The 25,777-nt window shown below is 43.9% G+C and overlaps 2 protein-coding genes across 4 annotated transcripts in view; one reads left to right on the top strand and one right to left on the bottom strand.

The window, feature by feature from the left end:
- Positions 1 to 9,814, bottom strand: part of rbpjl (recombination signal binding protein for immunoglobulin kappa J region-like) — a 15,850-nt gene extending 6,036 nt beyond the window's left edge. Inside the window, exons 1-6 of the mRNA XM_041034917.1 lie at positions 9,649 to 9,814; positions 9,139 to 9,232; positions 5,377 to 5,527; positions 1,077 to 1,211; positions 765 to 835; positions 426 to 541 (exon numbers count right to left, since the gene is read on the bottom strand). Coding sequence (XP_040890851.1) covers positions 426 to 541; positions 765 to 835; positions 1,077 to 1,211; positions 5,377 to 5,527; positions 9,139 to 9,175 — 510 coding nt within the window. The 5' untranslated portion in view covers positions 9,176 to 9,232; positions 9,649 to 9,814. The remainder of the gene's footprint in view (positions 1 to 425; positions 542 to 764; positions 836 to 1,076; positions 1,212 to 5,376; positions 5,528 to 9,138; positions 9,233 to 9,648) is intronic.
- matn4 (matrilin 4) lies at positions 5,156 to 25,777 on the top strand. Of its 3 annotated transcripts, XM_041034913.1 has the most exons (17): positions 5,156 to 5,432; positions 14,539 to 14,683; positions 15,603 to 15,778; positions 15,941 to 16,099; positions 16,272 to 16,503; positions 17,543 to 17,665; positions 17,841 to 17,963; positions 18,511 to 18,633; positions 19,896 to 20,018; positions 20,519 to 20,641; positions 20,782 to 20,904; positions 22,009 to 22,106; positions 22,194 to 22,325; positions 22,439 to 22,622; positions 22,703 to 22,855; positions 23,400 to 23,504; positions 24,367 to 25,777. In XM_041034913.1, the coding sequence occupies exons 2-17, from the start codon at positions 14,602 to 14,604 to the stop codon at positions 24,423 to 24,425; spliced, it is 2,118 nt and encodes a 705-aa protein (XP_040890847.1). In that variant the 5' UTR covers positions 5,156 to 5,432; positions 14,539 to 14,601; the 3' UTR covers positions 24,426 to 25,777. The 3 variants fall into 3 exon arrangements, with proteins under 3 accessions (XP_040890847.1, XP_040890848.1, XP_040890849.1); XM_041034914.1 differs by lacking the exon at positions 18,511 to 18,633; XM_041034915.1 differs by lacking the exons at positions 18,511 to 18,633; positions 19,896 to 20,018.

Raw genomic sequence — 25,777 nt, 5'->3', positions numbered from 1 at the left:
AACAACGAGGCTCGTCATCACAAATCAAAGCTGCTGCGTCATCACTAAGAAATAAATCCTGACTGTGAGCACGAAAAGAATAAAGTTTTAATTTGAACTTATTTATCGTTGGTTTTAGTTTCAAAGAAGCTAAAACCTTTGAAATGTGTTGATAATGTGTCAGAATTATAAACATATTAATGCTACAGATCTATGATCAGGTAAATACTGATCTCTATCCACTGCTCGGGACAAAGACTGCTCAGAGAGGAATGTGGACGAGACAAAGGCCAGTTTACACTTCCAGAAAACTGGTGTCTGTCTTTGGAGGGATCCTGACTGACGGGCGAGGACTGTGTGAACGACAACAGTCCAGTCAAACACAGCAGAGAGGCAGGTACGTGGCATTAGAGCAGATAAATCACACACACACACTCTTCTCTCACCCTGGAGTTTGGCTGTTCATCGAAGACCAGTTTGAATGTGTCTGCCTGAGACTGGCTGGAGCTGTCCAGACACATGTAACCACACACTCGATGTACAGAGTCTCCATAACCAGCCGCTGGAGGAAGACAACACAAAGAGAGGAGAGGAAAGAAGAAAAAAAAACAGCAGAGGGATGAAGGAGAAGAAAGATGACAGAGGAGCACAGGGAAGGAAAAATATGGAAGAATGGAAGGAGGAGGGAAGGTGGAGAAGGAACAAGATAAGAGTCGAGATGTTTAAACTTAAAGAGCTTTGTTCACTGTTTTCTACTAAAACTGACCATATTTTTGTTCCTTCACCTTTCAGATGGTCCTGCATGACCCTCCATCCATGGCCGCTGATATAAACACAGGGGGGAGGACAGAAGAACCTGTGGGTGACGTCACATAAAGGGAAATCAAAAATCCGAAGAAAACACTAAAGCACTAAACAGAGTGTGTGGATGTCTTCTGTTAGAAAACATATAAAAGGCCAGTTTATCCTGGTCTAAATCCACACGGTGTATCAGCTCATCCCTGACCTCTTATTAAAGACTGCAGGGATCAGGTGTGGTAGAGGTACAGGTGCAGGACACTCTGAAAAGGAGTCACTGCACAGAAGCAACACCAAACCTTTTCTCGTTGCCATACGACTTCTGAGCCACCTTGGCGTGCAGGATGGTGACGCTCTGGTCGGCATGGGCCTCTCTTCCTGGTTCCCTTGCTGCTCCCAGTAACTGACAGCCTTGAAACCCCGGATCCAGTCTCCTGATTGGACGAGAATGCAGAACAACCGTCAGACACCGTCAAAATCCAATATCTGTAAAGATATTTCAGTCTGGGCCGACGTTGTGGATGTGCCGTGTGGCCAACAGAGCAGCGTTTCCACACACAGAAGCATGTTAGCATGACTAAAACCTCCGTACTCACGGAAATGATTAAAGTGCTGAGACACATGACAATGTGTCACAACTACACTTTGTGTCAGTTTTTGTGATGCTGGAACAAACCACCTCAGACTAAACACACAGTCACAGTATCATCTCCAGACGCTGCGTCCGTCCTCATAATGGACTGATGAAGCAGTGAGACGTAAATAAAGACGTGCCGAAGATAGTTTCCAATGTGACGGGAGACGCAGGTATATGGAGGGACGTGCTAACACTGCATTACTGACACATTAAACAGTGGGAGAGTTATTTTTACATCACATTCAATGTTCTGTCACTTGTGCACTTGGTCCAACTGACACACATAATACACAAGTTACACAAAGATACGTCTTCTTTATTATTTAATTTCATATTTTACACCAACTTTACTAATAAAAACAAACCAAATACTTATTTTAGAGCATAAAATAAGAGACACATTTCACAAGCTGCTTCACTCGTCCATACATTTGTGTAGTTCATTGTTTATATACTTTACTTTATTAAATTCCCATATACAATTGTAAGTAATGATTTTTCCTGCTTCCTGGATTTTATGTAATGACCAAAATGCTTTGATCAAATAAATAAAAAAAACACTGGTTTTAAATTTACATAATATTATTACATGTTCGTGCGTGTGCGTGCGTGTGTGCGTGCGTGTGCACGTGCTGGCTCGAATGTGGGAAAACCTCCTCATTAATTCTCCAGCTTGAGCATCAACAGTCTCCGTCTGCAAACTCGTCTGTGTGATTAGACTTCAAACGTTCAGCTGAACAGCAGGTAAGTGACAGAGAGAACGGGAACACGATCGGACCGAGCGGCCCCGTGTAGCTCCGCTAACAATAGCAGCTGTCACATTAGCTGCGTTTTCTCTCCGCTGTAAAGATGTAATGAGGAGCCAGACGCGGAGCTACAACCCCGGGGCCCGGAGTCTGGAATGCTACTCATAATGAAGACTGTTGACACAGGGGGGTGGGGGTGGGGGGGGGGGGGGGGAAGAGGGGAGGAATGAAAGGATGCAGCTGAATTCTGAAACTGATGAAAACAAAAAATAAACTGCAACAGAGGCCTGTGGAGAGCAGGATGCAGGATTCAGACATGAACCAAGGCGTCAACAAGATGTTTTCATAGAACAATTATTCTCAGTGAAGAATAATCAAATTAAAAAAACAACAAATATAAAGATGAAACAAACATCCTCACAGCAGCACTGAAACATTACTCAACAGACTCCAGTAATATCCCTATGCTAAGCTAAGCTAACCAGCTGTGGGCTGTAGCTTCATATTGTGATTCGTGGGGATGAACCTACAGAGAATCAGCTGTACTGATGCTCTGATATCGATATCATTCATATGTTTGCATCGTGGTCACAACATGTTTTTCCTTCCCATAAACAGTTTCTCTGAGGAACATAAAGATGTAAACTCTTCTCAGATTTAGGATTTTAAATCTTAAAACTGAAACTGGAACAGCCAGTGGAGGAAAAAGGACGAGACACGAGTGTAAGACTGAACCTACACTGACTACACACTAAGAAAAACCTTCTTCTTTACATGTTCAACAAGTATCAGACAGTTTTGTTTCCAGCCCTTCATGTGAGGCTCAGTGTCAGGGAGAGAAGAGCAGGGTTACTCTCTAAAGCTGCAGGGTCCCGGTTTTTACAAGAACAATCCAACAACACCACAGTCACAACACACAACTGATCAGACACACATGCAGAGGCTAAGTGGGTCAAAACTAAACGACGGGGTTCGTGTTCTTGTCTGCTCATGAAATCTCAACCAAAGACGTCTCAGGTTGTTCAGGCTGAGCAGAATCAAACTCCTGTGGATTCATCTCACGTCTCTTTTTGCATAAATGAAACTTGTTTCATTCATGATCTAAAACAGGCTGAGTGATTTTTTTTGTGGCAGAATCAGGAGAAACTGCAAGATTTCATCTACTGTTTAAAAACTGAAGCTGATGATTGACAGGTAATTAAAACAAGATTATAAAACTGAAAAACTGACTTGTTGGTTACACCTAAAAAGTTGGGTAATAAATTATGATAATAAGATTTAACCTTCATCACAGAACAACAAACTGATCTATCTCCTCACATTCTCTCCACATGTATCGTATTTCTCCTTTGTTCCACACCAGCTTGTGAGAATTTAAGTGCTGAGGTGGAAAAACAACAAGGCTCAGTATCATCTGAGTGTTGTGCTGTTTCTGAATGACTAACTGCAGCGTCCCTGTTTTTCATTGTGCGGCACATTGTGTTCCAGCAGACCTGGTGGTCTTTCTTTGGATGCATCGTGAAGGGCAGATCGTTTTATGCATTTCTTCATTTGTGTCGTTTCCATTTCAAACTTGGGAACAAACCTTTTTTTAAAGAGTTACCTGGTCTTTATTTAATCTCTGCCCTCAGTGCAATGGCATGAGTATTCAGAGGAGGCTCCTCGTAGGGAGGAGAGTCTGCTGGGTGAGAAGTATACTGACTGTTTTGTTCTTGTATGAGGGGGATCCCACTGACCCTGGACACCTCTTTCCACAGTCCAGGGTTCACAGTTGACTGGTTCTGTGTGTGTGTGTGTGTGTGTGTGGTCAGTCACCAGGGTGCCACCAGTAGTCTAAATTAGACCTTCCCCTTTTCAAAGGTCAAAGGTCAGTGTGTCAGGGGCTCAGACCCTCTGGTATTTCACACTGGGAGCACAGAATGGACTGAAGACCAGCGGGGGGAGGGGAGGACAGATCGTTTTATGCATTACAGGAATGCACTTTCACCTCCAAAAAAAGCAACGGCTTCTCGTCCGGAGTTTGTTCCAGTCGTGGCTGAAAACTGTAATGACTACAATCATCGTTAGGTTTGTTCGTGGGCTCAACCCCACAGGTGTCAGTGCCACAGAGGCGGACGGGAGACATGTTGTTTAGAGGAGTGTTCAAAAACCTTCGTCAACCCGAGACTCGTACAACATCCACCTGCAGTGAAACTTATGGTTTCTGTTCTGACCGACTGCAGTTTGATATTTAAATAGAATTTTTACCACTGTGCTTCTTTGTTATACAGACAGGTGTTTCTGTTATTTTGTCCACCCCATGCATGTCAGTTGTTTTTATGTCTGATAGTGGATCATGGATCAGCATTAGAAGAATGACACACCGTGGTCCTGTCAGAGGTTTCGTGGGGGTTGATGGGTTCATTTAATATTCCCTGCTTCCTGTGTTCCAGCTGCCAACAAACAGAGACGATTCACACTCAATAATTCACTGTCTTTATTATTCTATGGCGACGGTTTGCTCATCATATAAATAAAGACTATACACTATACACTGGGTTTGTGACTGTGTGAAATTTCTGGAGTAATCAGGAGGAATTTCGGACGAGCAGCTGAACTAAAAACTAACTGGTCAGACCGCTGAAGCCTTCCGCAGACAAAACCTGAATGTTTGAAGGCAGACTGGAAAACTGTGAACCTGCTCTTTAACGTGGAGAGGTGAAGGTGTAAATCTAAAGCTTCAGACGCTGCTACACAAACACAAACCAGGATAAAGAGTTGTGTTTTAATTCAACGGAAGATTAAACCAACACACACGTGATGCTTCTGCAGACTCGTGCGCCGCGGTCCCACCTCACCTCTCCGAACCTGTCCACGATGTCCCTCCAGCTCGGTGTCTCACTCCCCGTTGTTCGGATTTCAAAGGCAAGTGGGCGGGGTCTCTGCCTCTTCAAACACTTTTCCTCCTGGCATTTCAGCGCACACCATCCCACCACCACCTCATTCCACCGGTGTGTAGAACTGAGGAAAGGTCAGGGAGCGGCAGCGCGCGAACCCTGAACGCATTTTCACGTCCACGCGCTCATTCCTCACGGCCCGGTGAGGGCTTCTTACAAAGGTTTGGGATAAGCCACAGCAAACCCCCATCTCACCTCTCCTAACTCGGGACACTGTGTGTGTGGGTTACGGGACTTTTTGCCGCGGAGGTTTTGAATCCAGCCGGTTTGCTCATCTTACCTGTCCCATCCGTTCCCGGTCCTCGGCGCGTCGTGTCCGGCCAGCAGCGTCCCCAGGTGAGTCAGCGGGCTGACCGGGTCCGGGGACAGAGGAGGGGGGTACAGCAGCGCGGGCTCTGCCTGGGTGTATCCCGGCTGGTTCATCGGTGTTTCTGACAGGACGAGACACCGGTTTAAAATCAAGTAAGACGTTAAAGGAAAACGCAGGATTATATTAGAATCAAATCTGGATCAAGATGAAGTGCAAATCATTACTGAGATCATCATTAGAGGAAATCAGTGTGATTCCAGAAAGGCTGAAATGATCAATCAGCACTTTGATAAATCATTTGCATGTGTCACCTCGAGCTGTGGGAAATTATGATCTGCATTTTCACTACTGTCTGACATTTTACAGACAAAACAATGAATCTGTTATTGGAGGAAATTATCAGCAGTATTTGCTGATGAAAACAGTCTTTGTTACAGATAAGATCTAACTTCTAAATGTGAAAACTGCTTTGAACAGATTTAGGTTTTGTCATTTTCAAATTCCTGTTGGAGAGAATCCAGCGAGGCCCTGATAATGAATAACTGAATAAGAGATTTGAACCTGTGGACACATCTGGACCTTTGGAAAAGCTGTTTCTCAGATTTTTCTCGAACACGAAATGTAGCGTGCTTCAGTGCACCGAGCGTTTGAAATAAGGGAATTTGATTTAGGAAGAGATCATAAAAATGTCCTGTCAGCTGTTAGTCCTCTGACTCCAATAAGTAAGTGAAGTTAGAAAATCTGAAGTGGTGTTGGCAGGTCTAAAAATGGATATGAATGTGAGTGAGTGAGAGAGTGAGTGGGTGAGGGTGAGGAGGTGAGGGGGAGAGTAATGCTGTGGGTTCACACTGGCTGCCTGGAGGTGATGCTCTGTGCAGGCGGTCAAAAGCTGGCATTCAGGCAGAGAGACAGACGAGTGAGCAGCCTCAGACAGACGGACAGACAGACAGACAGACAGGCAGGCAGGCAGGCAGACAGGCAGACAGACAGACAGGCAGACAGGAGTACAGTCCTGATGCAGTTAGACAGGTGGCCAGTGAGACCAGGTTTCACAGAGATATTCTGGACTGGTCTGTACTGTGTTAGGTCAGTTTCCATTTTACTCTCAGGTTTAGTCCAAAGCCTAAAAAGTTCTCCACCTGACTGCGAGGCTCTGAACTAAACTAAGAGCCATGTACAAGCGTCAGTAACGATCAGTGACGCCTGCCGAGCAGCGACAAAGAAGAGGAAAGCCTGGCGATAATTTGTGGTTTGTTAACAGGGTTGTGGAGTGAGCAGTAACCTGTTCAGACAAACTGCAGTGAAGACAAACTGTCCTGATCCTCACAAAGAGGAAGAAGCAGCTCAGCTCTGCTGCAGCTGCAAGGCTTTAACTCGCTGGCAGGTTTTTTGTATTGTGAAACTATTTGCTGTGTTTTCACTGTAAACTGTTGTTGTACCTGCTGAGTTCTTTTCATGTTTACCCAGAATTCATGGCACATTGGAGTTCAAGTCAAGTTCTAGACAGTTTTGTGAGTTGGATGAATTTAAACATGCATCTGAGGTCTGAGCATTAGTTTGAAACTGACCCCAGGTAAGCATACAGTCAGTTATACAGAGAGATAATCCAGCAGTCAAACAGCACCGGAGTCAGTCAGTCACACAGGAAGTCAGTGAGTGAGACAGGCAGGCAGGTAGACAGTAAAACAGTCAGGCAGTCAGTGAAACTGCTAACAGTAGCAGAGTCAACATCTGGTTCCAATCTAAAGCCACTAACAAGAAGTGCTGTGTCTTCATCGCGGTATGGGCTCCAGCTGTCACTCAAAACCCAAATACCACCTACAGTACCGAGCACAGGCCCTCTGCCTGTCTCCCTGCACACATGTACCCCGTCTCTCTCTTCATCCTGTCTCTATTTCACTTTTCACCTTGTTGAGTTTCTATATGCAGCCACAGATTGTATGAACATCTGGTCTCCATCGCCGTCGCTCTCTCTCTTTCTAATCTCTGAGCCGCAGAGCTGATGTGTTTTCCTCTCAGTGTGAATCCAGGCTGTCGATCAAACCTGAGACACTACATGTTATATGTAACTCATACTTCACCGACCTGCCTCCTGCTCTTTTTCCACATCTCACTCTTTCACCTTTTGCTTTAATCTTCTTTTCGACCCGAGATCGAGGGTCATCTTCAGTCACACCCTGAAAAATTAACTTCAGATGTCAGATGTGGTCAAGAGGAGAGAAAACCACAAACTCAGAGCAAAATACGTTTCTACCATGTGATTTGGTCTTGTGAACAGTTCAAAGTGTTTTTATTTAATCTCAGATTAAATCTGAAAACTTTTTACAACACGTAACGTCAAAAACGTAAGCAGGAACTCATAAGAAAAAACAACTAAGTGTACGACTCTGTGAGGATGTACTTTAGCACAGGGATGCTTTGGGCTAAAGGGTAATGCTAGCACAGCAACATGCTAACAGTGACAGTAGGACAGCTAACACTTGCTAATTAGCACTAAATACAGGGTACAACTGAGGCTGATGGGAACGTCATTAGTTGTGCAGGTGTTTGACCATAATCCAGTGCTTTACATGAACTGAATTCTGTGACCTGTAGGTGGCGCTAGATCAAAAGTCACCAAAGTCAATAGGATTCACTCCTCAGAGGACACGATGTCATGGCAACTGGTCCAGTCATTATTTCAGTCTGGACCAGCAATCCAGCAAATGGCTGATGTTAACGGAGCGTGTTGTTAGCAAAACATAAACATATTAATGTAACACAACAACAACAACAACAGCAGCAACAACAGTGCGGGCTGCTTTTCTGCCATGGGACAAGTTCTTCAAAGGGTCCAAATACACACAGACAAAAAGATTCATCAAGAAACCGTCAGTGAAGTGTACACACACTCTGCACATTGAGCTGTTTGCACGATTGACACTCAGCACCACGCTGGTAATAGAGAAACGCTGCTGCCTGTCACTTTCCCTCTGCCAAACTGAGACACAGAAACTTTTCAGCAAGGGTCAAATATCCGTCACCTGTCACCGGTTCTCAACCTCAGGGTCAAGACCCTGGCAGGAGGTCGTGGGATGGTTATCAGGGGTCATGAGTCAAGATGATTGATAGAATGTGGGAAAAGTAAATAAGAAATAACTAAACATAGAATTTTACATGTGAAATGCTGAACAAAGTTTTTTCTTTTTCACATGTAAGAAACATTAGTCTTGAGGTTATAGTTCTGAGTAGCTCGTAAACATTTAATTGTTAGTTGATTAAACCAATCAGTCAGTCTGTCCTTATAGTTCAGTGTGAACCAAGTGTGGACCAAGACAAAGCCATTCAGTGAATGTGGTAAAACAGAATTTAAAAAAAATCTTCATTGAGTGTAAATTTGCTTTTGTGAGAATTTTTGGATGTTGCATCATGTGGACTCACAGACATGCCAGGCAGTGTACTTGTAGTCATTGTGGCTGTTCTGCATATAAATCATACTTTTCTTCACTGATATTTTGGTTGTTTTTGGATTAATTAAAGTTCAGAAATAAGATTTAAGATTTTTACTGTGTCACTGTACAGCAGATCCTCACACTTACAGCTGAGGTGTGATGTCATGTCTGGATACTAAGGTAAAATGCCATATGCATCTTTACTCATGAAAATGACCTCAGAAATGTATCTGTGTACCCCCCTGCACAGAAACACACCCAGATAAATGCAATGGTATCAACAGGATGGAAAAGTTCTCACCTGCCCTGCCGTCTTCCACAAAGTCCAACTCATCCATGATGGACGTGGCCTCTGCTGATTTTAGGAGGCGGCGTTCCTCAGGTTCATGGTCACTCTGCTTTCACAACAGTTCAGTGTGAACTTTGAAAGATCTGTGTATATGACAGATCTGTACAACAGCTCATGAGTGACGTGGACAAACAAAGGCACAATCTGCAGATGTTATTATGGTGTAATACAACAAAGCCTTCAGTGTCCAGCACCACGTCAGGAGCTGTGTAACTCAGCTTAGACAGCTGTTGACTTAGCATCCAGTTGGCTTTGTGTTGCTGCTTGATGGTCTGCTGAAATCAATCCTAAAGACATTTAACAAACAAATCCTTCCAACTGAAGACAATGCTTTGTGGCTTTGACCCAACACAGACCACGAGCAGTCCAGATTATGCATCAGCCAATCATTCATTTTCTCTTGTGCAGATCATTAATAACAACAATCATCACTTCATTTTGTTGTTCTCAGTTGAAGCTGACCTGGGATCAAGTTGTCGTCCTGTAGCTTCTCGGTTAAGATCGTCCAGTTGTTCTTCTCATTCTGGTTCACTGCGCTGTAGCTTCAGTTTCTATCCATCCAGATGTTCCATCTGCTGCAGCGATGCACAGTTACCTCACAGACAGTTTCACCATCCTCACTCGGTTCAACTGTAAAAGTTAGTTTAGTTAAAACATGTCAAACATCCATCGGTCAGTTAATCACCTTAACCACAGAGCACGATGCTTCCACTGCACCTTACAGTCAAGCTACAGAGGAAAAGATATTTAAGTGTTTGTGTGTGTGTACGTGTTTGCACTCCATCCTGGATCTGTTATCTGACCACTGGTCTTGGCGTGTGTGTGTGTACATAACTGCATTGCTCAGTTTGTGTGTATAAGGAGATAATCACCTGTGGCTGGACCTCAGGTTTCTCACACACACCTTTCTCTTCAGCAAACACTGCAGATATGTGCAGGCAGCTGTGTTTTATTTTAACATTTCTGTAACATGTTGTTTTCATCATGTTATCAGCCATGTTGGCAGCCTGCCCTGCCTGGTAAGTTTGCTGTAATGAATAACAAAAGCTTTAAGTTGCTTCACAATGTTGTTGACTAACATGCAAACACTGGAAAAGTCTGATTGACAGCTTTATTTTTAAGAATATATAATGTAAGATGCTGCAGAAACAAATTAAATCCACCTTCTCTGACACAGTTAGTGTCAGAGAAGGCTAATTGTGTTAACACTGTGCAGGAACAGAACACAACCACACACAAAGTGCACCAGTTTTCACCAGTAAACCAGTAATTTGACGCACAAGCTCGTCCTGTAATAACACAGAAGATTTTGGTGAACAGCATCTGTGTGGCAGTGACAGATAAATTCTTAAAAGCAGGATAATGATGACACATGCAGAGAACAGACGAAGTCAGTGCTGTCAGTTACACAGCTGAACCTGTCTGAAGGTTCCAACTTTAACACACACTGTGGTCTGACGTCCAGTAAACATACTGAGTGGATTTATTTGACTCAAGATGTTTTGTTGCAGAAAAGCTCAACTTTTCATTTGTTAAACACTCTTACATTAATTTTCTTGCCATGAGACGAGAGCACTGATACTGCTCTCTGCTCTGTACAGCAAATATGAATCTACATCTTCAGTTTTTATACTGATGAACATGTTTTAAGTTTAATTACTGTAGCTTTGGACAGAAGCAGGCTAGCAGTTTCCCTCTATCTCCAGTGTTTATGCTAAGCTAAGCTAAGCTAAGAGACTCGTGTGTCTTCTTATCTAAATCCCAGCAAGAAAATGAGTGATGAACTATTAACATTAAATATTAAAGCCATCAGTAGGACTGTAAAACAGCAGCAGCTGTCAGTGAAATAGCAGCTGAGGGAAACTTTAACCCAACTCTTTATTTCAGTGGTAAAGGCTGAGAAGTTTGTGAAGTCAGGGAAACAAAACCTTTACCTTACAGTCCGACGTGTCCTGCAGTGTCTCTGTGTGCGTCTGTGTTACACTGTCGGTGACAGAGGCTGCAAAAAACATTACAATCTGATGAGAACAAACAGCAGGACTCAACAAGATGCCTGTGTTTTCTATCAGTCGGCAGGGAGAGAAGAGACGAACAGTCACTGTGACCACTCCAAAACACACACTGGCTACAGCTTCTGGTGTTTACTGCCAACTTTGACCAATGTTGACATTTCTGGTTATTTAGATTTTCGGTGAAAGATTTTTTTTTTGGTTTTTGTTTTTTGAGCTGATGCCAGAGGAACAATTTAAAGTCACATCAGTGAAGGCAGAGACATAGAAACACATTCCTAACATTATAACACAGTATAATCTGTTCTGCAGAGGCCACAGAGTGATGTCGAGTCAGGTGAGAGTTACCTCTGTCCACTGGACATCTGGAGTCTGTGCAGGGGAAATCTGGAAAACGCCTTAACATGTCCTGCTCCCTAGGGGGCAGCACTGACAGGAAATCCAGGCCCGTCGTGTGCTGCCGTTTAAGTTTCTGCCACGAGATTAAATGCAAACAGAAACGTGATAAATGCAAAGATTTTTTTTAATGAGCTCTTCCTCCATCAGCTGTGATGTTAAAATGCTGCCTACACTTAAATACACTCACTTTTACTTCTGATAACTTCAGTACATTCGGGTTATAATTCTTTTGAATTAGCTTTATTTGGCTGACGGTCGTACAGTAGCTGGACAGTTTCAACAAAGCTGAGTTTTAGTTTGACCTTTTACCCTCCTGAAGTTCTGCTGCAACAGAGGAAATCCAGTGGTTTATTTTTACTGCCTGGACTTGAAAAGACTTTTTAAGAAACAACCACTGTTTCATTTGTCGCATCGATCTCAGATTCAGGCCAACGTCAACAACCGCTGCTGCTCTTTGACTCCAGCTGTGTGGCTGGTTAACGCTGTAGTATGTGGCATCAAACGGCTCCATGACACACACTCAGCTGCTTTTCTTTTATTTTACATTCAGTGCACATTTTATTTCAGATTAGACTCAAGTTATCAGGTCAGTGAGTTAATTATCTGTATCCTCTATAATTTCATGCAGCAGTTACACAATGTCATGTGAAGTTCAATAAATGAAATATATATAAAAGGCGGCAAAGAGCAGACAGAGTTTTAATTTGTTTAAAGTGTTAATTGAAGGAAATAGGATCTCCATTTCTATATTTAACAACCAGGCTAAGAAACACACTGGTCACCACAAGTAGCAGCCGTCACCATCATCCAGTCAATGAAATGTTTAAGGAGAAAATACGAGGTCTGAGCTGAATGATTCCCTTTGTGGGTAATTATAGAACATGTGTTGGTCTGTGGCCCACGCTGAGCGCGAGCAGTGATGTGTGTGTGTGTGTGTGTGTGTGTGTGTGCACGTGCTGAGCAGCAGCAGGATCGTAGTAGATTGTTATTTGGTGAGTGGAGGGTGAGGGAGACAGGAAAGGGTCGTGGGCTGGATGTGGGGGTGTTGGTTACTGCCATTTAGCTACAGAAAGTTATACTGAGCAGGCTTTGTCCTGCACACACACACACACGCACACACTCTCACACACACACACACACACACTTCATGGTGAAACAGCCTCAGGCTTTAGATTCATCTCATAAGCTCAAACTGAAAAGTCTCCCTTGTGTGTTGAGAGAAGTTTTGGTTCCACCATCGTTTTCTTTTCCAGTCTCTGTGTGTTCATGACCTTTTTCGTGAAACTAATAAAATGTTTAAAAGTGATTATTTCACAAACACTACATTAGAAATTCACATCTGTGGAATATGTAATATACACTCACTGGTCACTTTATTAGGTACAATCCAAAGTAAGTGATCTCCATTAACACTGACTTTTATGATGCCTGTAATGTTGAGGTGTTTTGTTCAGTCTTAGAGCTTAGAGGTGTTAAACTGTTGTTAATTTAATTATTTGTTTTATAATCAAAGTCAGTTAGTGATGGTACTGGACTGGACTGTCCCCGTTTGTGTAAATATGGAGGCTTTGTGACCTGAAAACCTGAGTTAAGCCCAGAAAGCTGGAAAAACCAGTGATCTGGCTCCGTGGTACAGGGCCCGGGACAGGGGTCAGGACAGGAGTCAGGACTGAGGGGCAAACCTGAATGAGATTTAAAGGGAAGAGATGAGAAAGATGAGGCTTGCTGCACTGTTTGCTGTTACTATCTCATAATATTAAGAAAAATGCCAAATGCATAGGTCTAAAATGAAAACTGATCAAACAGACAAACAAACGAGACCAAGATAATTCCTTCTGGAGGCCATGAGGTAAAACATATATACACACACAGGATATCACAGGACATCAGCCCCGGGAATGAAAAGTTTGACCTATAAAAACAACATTTCCGGTGCCTCTTGAACTGTTAAACAGATCCACCTGATCTGATGGACGATGAGTGTTCAGGCCAAAACAGGCAACAGTGACCTTTTGTTTCAGTCTGGTACAGAGAACTGCAGGAGCAGAGCGGTGAGGTCTGTTACATGAAGGAGTGAGTCTTATATTGGACGTCTGACGAACATTAAGACCCTGGAGGACGCCGTCGGTACAGGTCATTGTCAGAATGCAGAGGGGGTTACTGCAGCCTGCTCTTAAAGACGTGCAGTAAAAGCATAAATAATGTTCTCCAAATGTTTGGCTGACCTTCCATCCACCACAGAGATGTTCCCGAAAACATGTGCAAGAGATGAGAGAAAGTGGGAGAGCGAGGGAGCGAGGGACATACAAAGACAGACAACGAGACAAACAGAGACACAATCAGAGAAAAGAGTCTTTGTGCTCTGCTGCGTCCGCTGACTCATTACTCAGACCTGAGCCTGGTGACCACAGGCTCTGGCTGCCGGTCACACAGTGATAAACCTCTGAAGGACCCCTCCCTACGGACCTAAAGAAAGAGAGGTGGCTTTCATGCTGCCTGTTTGAATTGACCAAGTGCCCTGAACGTAAACACTTCCCAGACATTATCATTATCCCTCTGCTGCTGCTGGAGCTGATGGCCTACAGCGGTACAGACAGACACACAGGGACTGTGTGTGTGTGTGTGTGTGTGCGTGCGTGTGTGTGTGTGTGTTTATCCTCAGCCTTCTATTAGCAGAAACACTGTGCACCTTATCCAGGTGTTTGTAGCCGAGTGTTTTACGATGGGGAAGGACTGGAATGTCCCACTGCAACACACACCCATCTTCATCATTATGATCCACACACCCACACACACACACACACACACACACACACACACACACACACACACACACACACACACACACACACACACACACACGCACACACTCTGCACCACATTACCTCTGCTGTGTTTCTTCCTGGCTTCCTTCCATCTCACCCATCACCTCTCCCACTCACAGTTTAATCCAGTTCCAGTTGAGTCCAGCTGTGATCAGCCCGTCGGTTAGATCGGTATCATCAGGATGAAGATGAGGCAGCTCAGAGCACCGTGTGGATTCGTTCTGCTGACCCTGGCTGTCCTCGCCGCCGCCAGACCAAAAGCAGGTCAGTCTGCAGATAAATGAAAAATGTTAAAGACAGTGGTTTTATCGCCTTCCTCAAACTGTTTGTTTTCCTTACTTAAAAAATGTCTACAACTTAGTTTGTACATTTCTGTACATTTTTATATAGAAATAAAAAAACAGACTGTGTTCATCGCTGTTTCAGAAACGTTCCACTGAAGGCATCAGTGTTTGGGGACATATCAGACCTATACATCTGAATGTGTTCATTACACCAACAGCTAAAGGTTGACCTGATTTATACGACCAGACGACGAAGCAGACGTATTTATATTAAAAAGCAGCCATTGCTCACGTCTGCTTGAAACTAAAGATGGAATCCACAGCCAGCCCACATGCCTGCTTTCACTGACACTGACTCTCTTCTGTTACGGCTTCCAGTTCAGCCTCTGTGAAATTCTGGACGCGCATTAATCAAACTTTTTTTTTTCCAACTCATAAAGCTGCACCGCAAACACAGGCTGACCTCATACCTCATTCCTGACCGCTGTGTTTTTGAACACAGATGATGTTACAGCATGAGAGCGCGTTCACAGTGACGCCGAAAAATTAAGGACAAAAACAGGTGTCGTGAGGCAGCTGAAGCCATGGAGACGAGAGCTCAGGTGGTAAATAAGGTGAAAGTCACACGGGTGGAGCGAGGAACGGCCTCTGCTGCTGGTTTGTTCCAGACAAATGTAAAACTGAAAATCACACACACACCTGCTCAAACTCCAAAAAAAAAAAGTTTTCAGCTAATGTTACCTAACCAAGAGTAAAGGACTATTTTTCACGGCGTATTAATCTACGTTTGGTGCTCCAGCGAGTATGTGAAGCGCCAGGTCTTATCTCATTGGTGTGTTTTTAACGGTTTCTGGAAACGATGGGGATCAGTTCGTCGATGCTCTGATTCTTTCTCACAGGTCCTGAGCAGAAATGTAAGTCTGGTCCAGTGGACCTGGTCTTCCTCATCGACAGCTCCCGCAGCGTTAGGCCACACGAGTTTGAGACCATGAGGAAGTTCATGATCGACATCCTCGACACCCTGGATATCGGACCCAACGCCACCAGAGTGGGAGTGGTTCAGTACTCCAGCCAGGTAACGTAGGCGCACAGCGTCCAGGTCTTCATCCGTGTTATTACAGTCTTTATTTATTCCTCAACAATGTTTGTTCTAATTTATATCAGAATGGTCTCTGCTTTGATTAAAATGATGAGTGGACTTGAAAACTGTCTCACCTCTGTCCTCTCCTGTCTGCAGGTCCGCAGCGAGTTTTCTCTGAAGACACACAGCAAGCTGGACTCCATGGTGAAAAACATCAATCAGATCATTCCCCTCGCTCAAGGCACCATGACTGGGCTCGCCATCAAGTACGTGATGAATGCGGCCTTCACTGCAGAGGAGGGGGACAGGCCAAAGGTACAGCACGCCGTCCTGCAGACGACCGTCTCTCCAAACTCAAACTCAGCTGTTTGACATGGAATCCTGCATGGATTATGATTCGTTTATACAAATTTAACTCCATACCACTGAACCAGGTTCCCTCTGTCTTACCTTGGCTCTGACCTTGGCTCTGTTTTCGTCCCCTCAGGTCCCCAACGTGGCTGTGATCGTGACGGATGGACGTCCTCAGGACCGCGTGGCGGAGGTGGCAGCTGAGGCCAGAGAGAAAGGCATCGAGATCTACGCCGTGGGGGTGGCGAGGGCCGATATGACATCACTGAGAGCCATGGCATCCCCGCCATTCGAAGACCACGTCTTCCTGGTGGAGTCATTCGATCTAATCCACCAGTTTGGACTGCAGTTCCAGGACAAGCTCTGTGGTAAGACTGCTGGGGAAAGGAAATAACCTCACTGTCTATGAAAACACACGGTGTATGTTTGACATTTTAGGTTCTGTATTTGCCAAAAGCATTTTTCAATCAGAACAGATCTATAAAACATGACTGGCTGCCTGTAAAACAGGTCATCCTCAAACCAAACCACAGAGCATGTGGCTCCTGATTGACTTTGACTTGGTTTGGATGAGTTTTATCATTTCAGGTTTTTATGTCTTGTAAGACAGCAAAGAGTTTCGTGTGAGTACAGAGAACAAAACATTTTTACAAAATGAAATCATTTTACTGGAATGTGAAAACCCTCAGTCTCCAAAAACCAAATTAAATACAGATAAAAATAAAGCTCATGCAGTACCTGACCTATGAGACCAGTCATTCTTTGTGGATTTTCATATTTTTGTAAAATCCTCAGCTGAAACCAGTGAAAACCTCTAATGGATCACTTTTATTCAACATAAGACAAAAAAATCTCTGCAATTGGAATGTCATGCTGTTGGCTTCATCTGGGGCAACACTGGATTCTGTGTGTGATTATAAATACTATGAATGTCACTGTGTCCATCTAACCCCCAAGAGCTTCATACTTTTCATGAGCCTCCTCAAATTCCTTCAGAGCAAGGTATTTCCTCCTGGTGCCTTTAGTCTGAACAGTCAAAAAAATCTCTGCCTTTCTCTGCCAGTGGAAGCTGAAAAAAGAGTAAAGTCAGACAAAGTATTAAAAATGAATATAAAGGAATAAAAAATGGTGTTGGTACAGATATAAAACCACTCACCCATCACTGTAAACACCTGGGGTCAGACCACGTTCAGACGGATGGAAATAAAATTCCTGTTAAAGGCCAGGAAAACCTGGTCGGAAATTCTTCATAACATTGAAGGGAACTCCACGTGGTTTGATAAAGCACAAACACAAATTAATGACAGATAACAAAATAACAAAAACAATCACAAACATCATGTTTCCGAGCCTGTGACACTGCTAATGCAGGAACTCGTGCTGGAGCTGATCTGGTCTCTGCTGCAGGTGTGGATCTGTGTCTGGAGTCGGATCACGGCTGTGAGCACATCTGTGAGAGCTCTCCGGGCTCCTACCACTGCCTCTGTCTGCCCGGATACACACTGAATGACGACGGGAAAACATGTGCAGGTAACAAATACTGACGAACGTCACACACACAAACTAAAAAAGCAAACACACAACCAAGTTCAAACATTCATGACCAACCATAAAGTCTAATTTATCTTTTTTATTTTTTAATCCACATTTAATGGTAATAAAAACAGTGACTTATATGTTGCGTGTGTGTGTGTGTGTGCTTCAGCCATTGACCTGTGTGCTGAGGGGAAACACGACTGTGAACAAATCTGCGTCAGCTCTCCTGGTTCCTTCACCTGCGACTGCAACAAAGGATACAAACTGAATGACGACAAGAAGACGTGCTCGAGTCAGTCTCACATACACAAACACACAGAAACTGGAACACAAACACGTCATGTAGTAATTAAAAAAGACAAACTCACAAACTCATTAACGGCTGAGAGCTCTGCATCGTATGTGTGCTCGGCTTGAATTCATCCTGTGAATTCATGTTGAATCAGAGTCTGATCTGCTGATTTCTCTGCGGCTTCATGAAGCTGAGTGTGGGTTTGTGCTGTGTTCCTCCTGCTGCAGCTCATCAGAATAAAAGGATTAGCTGAACATGCTACATGAAATCATCAGCATGTTCCTTTACATCCTTTTATATTTGCACAGTCTGGAGTTTTATTCACAAACACGTGATTATTCTTCAGCGTTTAGATTCATGTTATGTACAAACAAAACTTTAGTCCTGTGTGTACTCTGCGTCCATGCTCAGCATGCATCGTCTTTTTAGAATAAAACTCCTGCTGGTTGTTGCTCTGTGCTGAAGCAGAGGAAACACAGACGCAGTCCCACACGTTTCGCCGCTGTTTGCTCTGCTGCTTACGGCCTCGCTGCTTTCCTCCCCTCAGTGATCGACTACTGTTCGTTTGGGAACCACAGTTGTGATCACGAGTGTGTGAGTGTGCTAAACGGCTATCACTGCCGCTGTAACGAGGGATACAGGCTGCTGGACGATGGCAAGACCTGCCAGGGTGAGTAGGACCAACATGAGACAAAACTCACAGAGCGATAATGAGGCATGACACAACCACGCTGGTAAAACGGAGGTGAGGATCAGATTTTATCACAGTGAAACCTGCATTACCCAACCACTAACATACACCTGTGATTTAAGAAAGGATCATTTAACCTTTTCAAAAATGTATCTGAACTGCAGCTCCAGCAGGGTCAGCAGAGGGAACTGTGAACTGCCACACGGTGGAGGCAGCACTTCACTGCATCTTTCTGCATCATCAGACTTTAAAAACCCTGTGATTCAGTTACATTCTGCAAACACTGGTCAGAGGGAAACTGATCCTAAAACCCTACCAACAACCCAGACAATAAATCAAGGCTGAGAATACCACACCACTTATTTCAATTTAATTCATTATTTTAGGACTTAGAACCATGAAGTGTTTATTCTACAGCAGCTTACAACAAGAAAACCGATCCTCAACCAATTTTAAAAACCGTTTTTCTAACATGAACAGACGCCTGCTGCACAGAAGGAAGTTTAATTTGTGGCCATTGTTAAATGCACCAAACCTTCATCCCTGAAAACTCTCATCTGTGATGGGACAAAACAAAACATGCGTCTCTCTCACACACACACACACTTTTACCTGATGCACACAAACAGACGTGTTATATGCGTGGGCACGCGTGCAGCTGACATGTTTGTACATATTCGTGCATGCAGCCGCGCACATACACTCATACACTCAGAATTACACAGCAACACCTGCAGTGTGAGACCTTACAGACAAAAAACTGAGATTTGAAGACAATTTACAACCTTTGGAAAAGCAGAGACCTGCTTTGCCTCGAAGCCACACAAATGTTCAAAGCACGAGTTACACACCGTGTAATTGTGTCGTCTGTTTAACCCAAATACCACAGAAACATTATGTAAAGGGAAGTATCCTAAATAACAGATTGGTACATTCCTGCTGCTTCAGCTGTTTGTGGCTTTTTGAAAACACCTGGTTCATAACTTGCATTTGAATACACAAGGTCATTCAGAGGTCACAAACAGGACGGTGTGTGTGTGTGTGTGTGTGTGTGTGTGTGTGTGTGTGCGTGTGTGTGTGTGTGTGTGTGCGGGGTCATAGTGAACTGAAACACAGATCTAACAACTAAAACATGCTTTTCAGATGTAGATCAATGTTTCCATATGGTACCTGGAATAAAATGTCTTCAGCTTACACACACACACACTTTAACACAATGTGTGTGTGTGTGTGTTGTTTAGCCATTGACCTGTGCGCTGAGGGGAAACATGACTGTGAACAAATCTGTGTCAGTGCACCGGGCGTCTTCACCTGCGACTGCAACGAAGGATACACACTCAATGAGGACGAGAAGACCTGCACACGTTAGTCAGGCCCTCACACAGATACACACACACACACACACAGGTGTACACACACACATCCACAGCGAGAGGACACCGCTCTTGGTGCGTCTGTCACACAGCAGGAGTGAAGCACATTCAATCCTCACTTCTTTCATGTGAAGTGGAAAAGAAGTGGCTGTGTGTGTAAATCCTCAGATTATTTGATCACATGATTCAACAAGCTTTTCTGTTTCATGTCAGTGTAAATTAAATCCCTTTGGTTCTCGGGGTAAATCATAATACACCCATTTGACTCAGGGATTATTTTATAAATCTAAAAATACTGGCATAAGTTGCATGAGCATAAGTTGCATGAGCATAAGTGTTGTTCTTTCTAATTAACTGAAATGATCCTTTGGCTTCACTTGCATTTCTGCTTTTAGACACAGAACCAAAGAAAAACACCTCAAACAATCACAAGATTCTCCAGTGCACCACTAATTACAAATGGGAAATAACTGTGTGTGTGTGTTATTTAGCCATTGACCTGTGTGCCGAGGGAAAGCATGACTGCGAACAAATCTGTATCAGCGCACCAGGCGTCTTCACCTGCGACTGCAACAAAGGATTCAAACTCAACAAAGACAAGAAGACCTGCACAAGTCAGTGAATTCCACACAGACAGAAACAGCAGGAGGAGTTTTCACTGTCTCCTCTTTCATTAAAAATATGATTCATGTTTGTTTTGTGGGTTTGTTTTTTTAGATCTTACTAAATGTGTTTCTGAACTGTGTGTCTGCAGACATGGACCTTTGTAACACAGTGGAACATGGCTGTGAGCACCAGTGTGTGAGCACTCCAGGATCCTACTACTGCATCTGTCCAGAAGGACAGCTGCTGCAGGAGGACGGCAAGAGCTGCGGCAGTGAGTCAAACCTCTGACGCAGTTTTATCTGAGCAATATAAAAATATCTGATCTGCCTGAGCAGTCGCTGAGGTGGAAACTCAAAACAAGTTGCCGGTGCGGGCATTACAGGACGGGTGCGTCTCCTCATCAGTCACAATCATGAAAAGCACAACTTCATCAATAAGCTCTGCTGCAGTCAGAGGGCAGCAGGGGGGTTAGGGTCCTGTGGGTCCTGTGGGTCCTGAAGGACCATAAAGACACGCAGGCAGTGGGTGTAGGAACAAGGGCTGACTGAAGCAGGAAGTCTGCATCATCACCACGTTTATCTTATACCGACCAACAAATGAAACATAAGAGAAACAGGAGCTAAATAACAAAACAACAAACATGTAACAAACAAACAAAATGCAAAATTATGGATATGAACCCAAGTCCTCGTGTGAGACGTGGGTCTTCACTCTGTGCTGCTGAGCTCTGACCTATAATGAGACAGAGTGTATATCTGTAATGAACGACACACAGATCAGTGACGGTGTGATCGGACGAGCCTCACCGAAGGGAAAAACCATCAAGAGTTCAGATCAGGATCAGAGCGAGCAAAGAGGAGGGTTTGTTTCTCAGCAGATGAAATAAAGATGGATGAGAAAATAAACCAAATCTCATCCTGATGTTAAAAGCAGCTCAGTTATGTCTGGGAGAACCTGGCTGGACAAAGACCACGATCTTCCTTTGAATTTTCCTTTTCTCTGGGGAGGCTGAGTGAAACCCGAGGTGCCTGCCAGTAACCGTCACACAGCACCTTCACATGGAGAGCTGCAGCACTGCAGTCTCATTTATCATCCATTTAACTTTTATATTTTAGGAGCACTGCTCCAACTGTTGGACTCAACCGCAAGACATCATTTGTTACTATGGCGACTCTAATAGAAACCAGATAACCAATCTGTGAGCAAAACATCCAGCTCTTCTCTCACGTTACTGTGAGTTAAACTGATGTGTTAACCTGTGCTGGGGTCAGTTCATCAGCTAACGAATCTGAGCAGGTTTATTCACGTTACCAACAACACACTGGGTCACCATGGGTTTAATTATCTTATCTCTCTCTGTCTCTCTCTCCTTCAGCCTGCAAGTCCGCCAACATTGACCTGGTGCTTCTGATCGACGGCTCCAAGAGCGTCCGTCCTCAGAACTTCGAGCTGGTTAAAAAGTTTGTGAACCAGGTGAAGCATGTACTCTGATATCATGTTGTGGTCTCCTGACTGCAGTTAAAAACCCTGCGTCACGAATCACCTCCTCCTGTGTCTCAGGTGGTGGACTCTCTGGACGTGTCTGCTCACGGCACCAGAGTTGGTCTGGTCCAGTACTCCAGCAGGGTCAGGACAGAGTTCCCTCTCAACATGTACCACTCTGCTGATGAGATCAAAGCTGCAGTCATGAAGGTTTCCACTTACAGATTATCTGATTATCTTCAGCTTTATGATTTAAGACCTAAAGAAATGAAACCTAAAGAAAGTTTCAGGGTTAGCACTGAAGACACCTCTGTCCTTGTCAGGTTGAATACATGGAGAAAGGCACCATGACCGGCCTGGCCCTGAAACACATGCTGGAGAACAGTTTCTCAGAGGCAGAGGGCGCTCGTCCTTCCAGCCGCAACATCCCCCGAGTCGGACTGGTCTTCACCGACGGACGCTCCCAGGACGACATCACTGAATACGCCAAGAAGGCCAAAGAAGCCGGTAAGACTCCGCTCGTTGTCATGATCCGCCACCGCAGAGTCATGTGGACATTACATGTATGTTTGCGTGCGCGTATGCAGGGATCACCATGTATGCTGTGGGCGTCGGGAAAGCTGTAGAAGATGAGCTCCGTGAGATCGCATCTGAGCCTGTGGAGAAACATTTCTACTACACCACTGACTTCACTGCCATCAGCACCATCGCTGAGAACCTCAAGCTCAACGTCTGCCCAGGTACAACACACAGGTGGAGCAGTGTGGAGGACACCGCCCAGATTTAATCCGTCTGTGTGACACAACATACCACACTGCTCAACTTTCTCAGGTTTTCATTAAACATTTCACTGAATATTTAATTAATAATGAAATGTTTTGTTCGCCATAAAGTCAAATTCCGATGAGACTCACGTGTGACAGCAGCACCGGAGTCCTCGGGTGTGTCCGCCTGCAAGTCAGTGTAACATGTCTCGGTCTTTGGCTCCATCTACTGACAGAAATACAACATGACAGTGGGAAGGGCTCTGAAATGCAAAGCAATAAGAACAAAAATATACTAATACATTCTCCAACAGAAGAAGTCCAACAGTTTGAACTGCAGTGATGCTTCATGCTTCATGAACCTCTCACGTTTTTCCCCATAAATGACTAAGAACTGCATCGTAAAGACAAATGTGATCAAATGAAAGGATACACAGGTAAAGTGAAGGTGCAGAGTTTAAATAAATGGCTGACTGATTTGCTTTGGTGCGTGTCCTCTTTTCTCTCCCTGTGTCTGCAGAGGAGAGTCAGGGGGAGATCGAGGTGAAGGACCCATGTGCCTGTGAGAACCTGGTGGAGTTTCAGCAGGCCACCATGAGCAGCCTGGAGCAGCTCACACAGAAACATATCCTTTGTAAACCTCTTCAGCCAAACACAGGGTCTTCTCTAACCTTAGCTAAGGAACTTACAGTGAAGCAATGGATCCGTGTCACCAGCTGATTTAAAAAACAAAAAAGTTTAAAAGGTCTGAAACACCTAAAATGATCTGATGAGAGAAAACAGCAGAGATCAGGGAAATTAAGAATATTACAGATACATGTTTTGTTCAGATCACAGTTCTCTGTGGGTTCATCACCATGAGACGCTGAATTCAGTGAATTTAAATTTTGAGGCAGAGATAATGTACTCTACAGATGTAGAACTACAGCTGCAGTTACATCTGTCTTTTCACTGAGCTGGACTTTGAGTGTGTTGGACCGGGTCCACCGGCGAATCCGGATCTTACACCGGTCCCTGCAAATCCCACGAAAAGACCAAAACCAACAATGACTTGATCCCACTAAGCCTGAGTAAAACCCTGAGGCCGTGCCACAGAAACACATCCGTGAGCCATGCTGTTGAACTGGGTCACATTTTTAATCCGCCACTGAAAATAGTTCCCAACAGCTGCAGTATTTTCTGCTAACTGAGTAAAGTTTGCTAATAACACTGAGCAGCAGTTTTCACTGAGCAGACAGGACAAGGACGAACACACTGCTGGTTTTTGGTCTTTGGTCTGGAGGTTTGTTTACAGTCAGATAAAAACTTTGTTTGGATTGTCTACAGGTCTGAAAAATACTGAGATTATCTGAAAACAGTTATTTGATAAAGTTTTAATTTGTGAACTGACAAACATTTAATTGTTGTCAAAAACCTGATGAATGTACACGCACGTGTTCACGTACAGATTTACAGTAAATATTATTATTCCTGAACCAGCTGTCCACTGGCTGGGATGACCGCTCGTCTGGAGCAGCTGGAGAACCAGCTTCTCTCCAGGAAGTGATCTGTTCATCACAGAGAGAGCGAACAGGACGCCACAGAGGAAGAATAATGGAACGAGGAGGAGGAGGGCACATCCTGAAAGACCGTTTACAGAGGAAATCAGAAACCCTTCTAATCAGTGGACAATCAAAGCGTCTTTTCACCGAGCCTTCGTAGGCTTCACTAGATCTGTTGATCTTCACGTTAATGAAGACGACATTTATCTGAAAGCTTGTGATATAGATTCATATTTCTGATATAGATGTAAATTACCTGATTTGTACACTTTGTTTTTTTAAAAAAAGGAAAACACAACAACAACACTACATCCATTTTCACTCCTGTCACTGTGACGAAAAACAAACGCTTCATAAAACAGAAAAACATTAAATTTTAAAGCCTCCCCGGGACCTCTGGGTTTCTGAGAGCGTAAACCTGCAGTTTTCATGTGTCGACAGAGCGACAGAACTGACGATACATTTAAAAGAATGTAAAACGTGTTATTCACCTGGTCCACGTGACAGATGTCATCGCACCTCATCTGTGCGGTCAGACGCACAAACACTGTCGACGTGTTGGTACCTTTGTAAACCCGATGTAATCAAACAGAGTTCGTTCACAGTCACTCAACATTCGTCTGTTTCTCTTAGAGCTCTATTTATACTTGATCTGTTTTGTACGGTTTGTTAAATATGATGTATTTATAGCAGGGTCTTTTTTTTATCAACAGTAGAGTAGCAAATAAAAAAAAGCTGCAGAGGAGAGAACAGGAGTTAGTAAAATGAAGTGTTGTTACCACTCCCGACATTAAATGGTCCTGGGTCATATTCAGACAAAGTCATCACTGGTTTTCTAATCGCAGGCCTCACTGGGGAGAACTGCTGAAGAGGAAACAGGTGCAGAGTTAGATTAGAGAAGTCAGTGTCACTATTCAGTAAAGCTGTGGTCTGTTGTTGACTGAGGCGTTCATGAGAGGAACCGATAGCATTTTACTCTGAATAAAAACGAGTGTTTCCTCTCTACACAAAGGTCGAAAGCATGTGTGAAGAGGGAAATAACAGAGGAAAGGAATTTCTCTGACCCGTGGACATTCAAATGATTCTCATCAAATCTGTTCGTCATTTGTTCTGTATCATCGTCGGCCTTAAGAAGCTTCACTGGGCGCTGTATGTAAATTTATATGACCAGCTCAACTATGGTAGATTTTCTAACTCTTTCAGTTTTGTATAAAAAAAAAAAAACACCTCAGCTTTATACTCCTTTATATCTGAATACCTGTATGTTTTGTATATTTTCCAGTAGCTTTACCTTTTATATTTTTCTGATGAATCCCTGTATTACAGCACAGAGGGCAATAAAAGAGCGAGCTTTTCA

The sequence above is a fragment of the Toxotes jaculatrix genome, chromosome 3, assembly GCF_017976425.1.
Source record: "Toxotes jaculatrix isolate fToxJac2 chromosome 3, fToxJac2.pri, whole genome shotgun sequence".
NCBI lineage: Eukaryota > Metazoa > Chordata > Actinopteri > Toxotidae > Toxotes > Toxotes jaculatrix.
The sequence above is the reverse complement of the archived record's forward strand: the minus strand, read 5'-3'. Positions and strand labels throughout refer to the sequence as shown.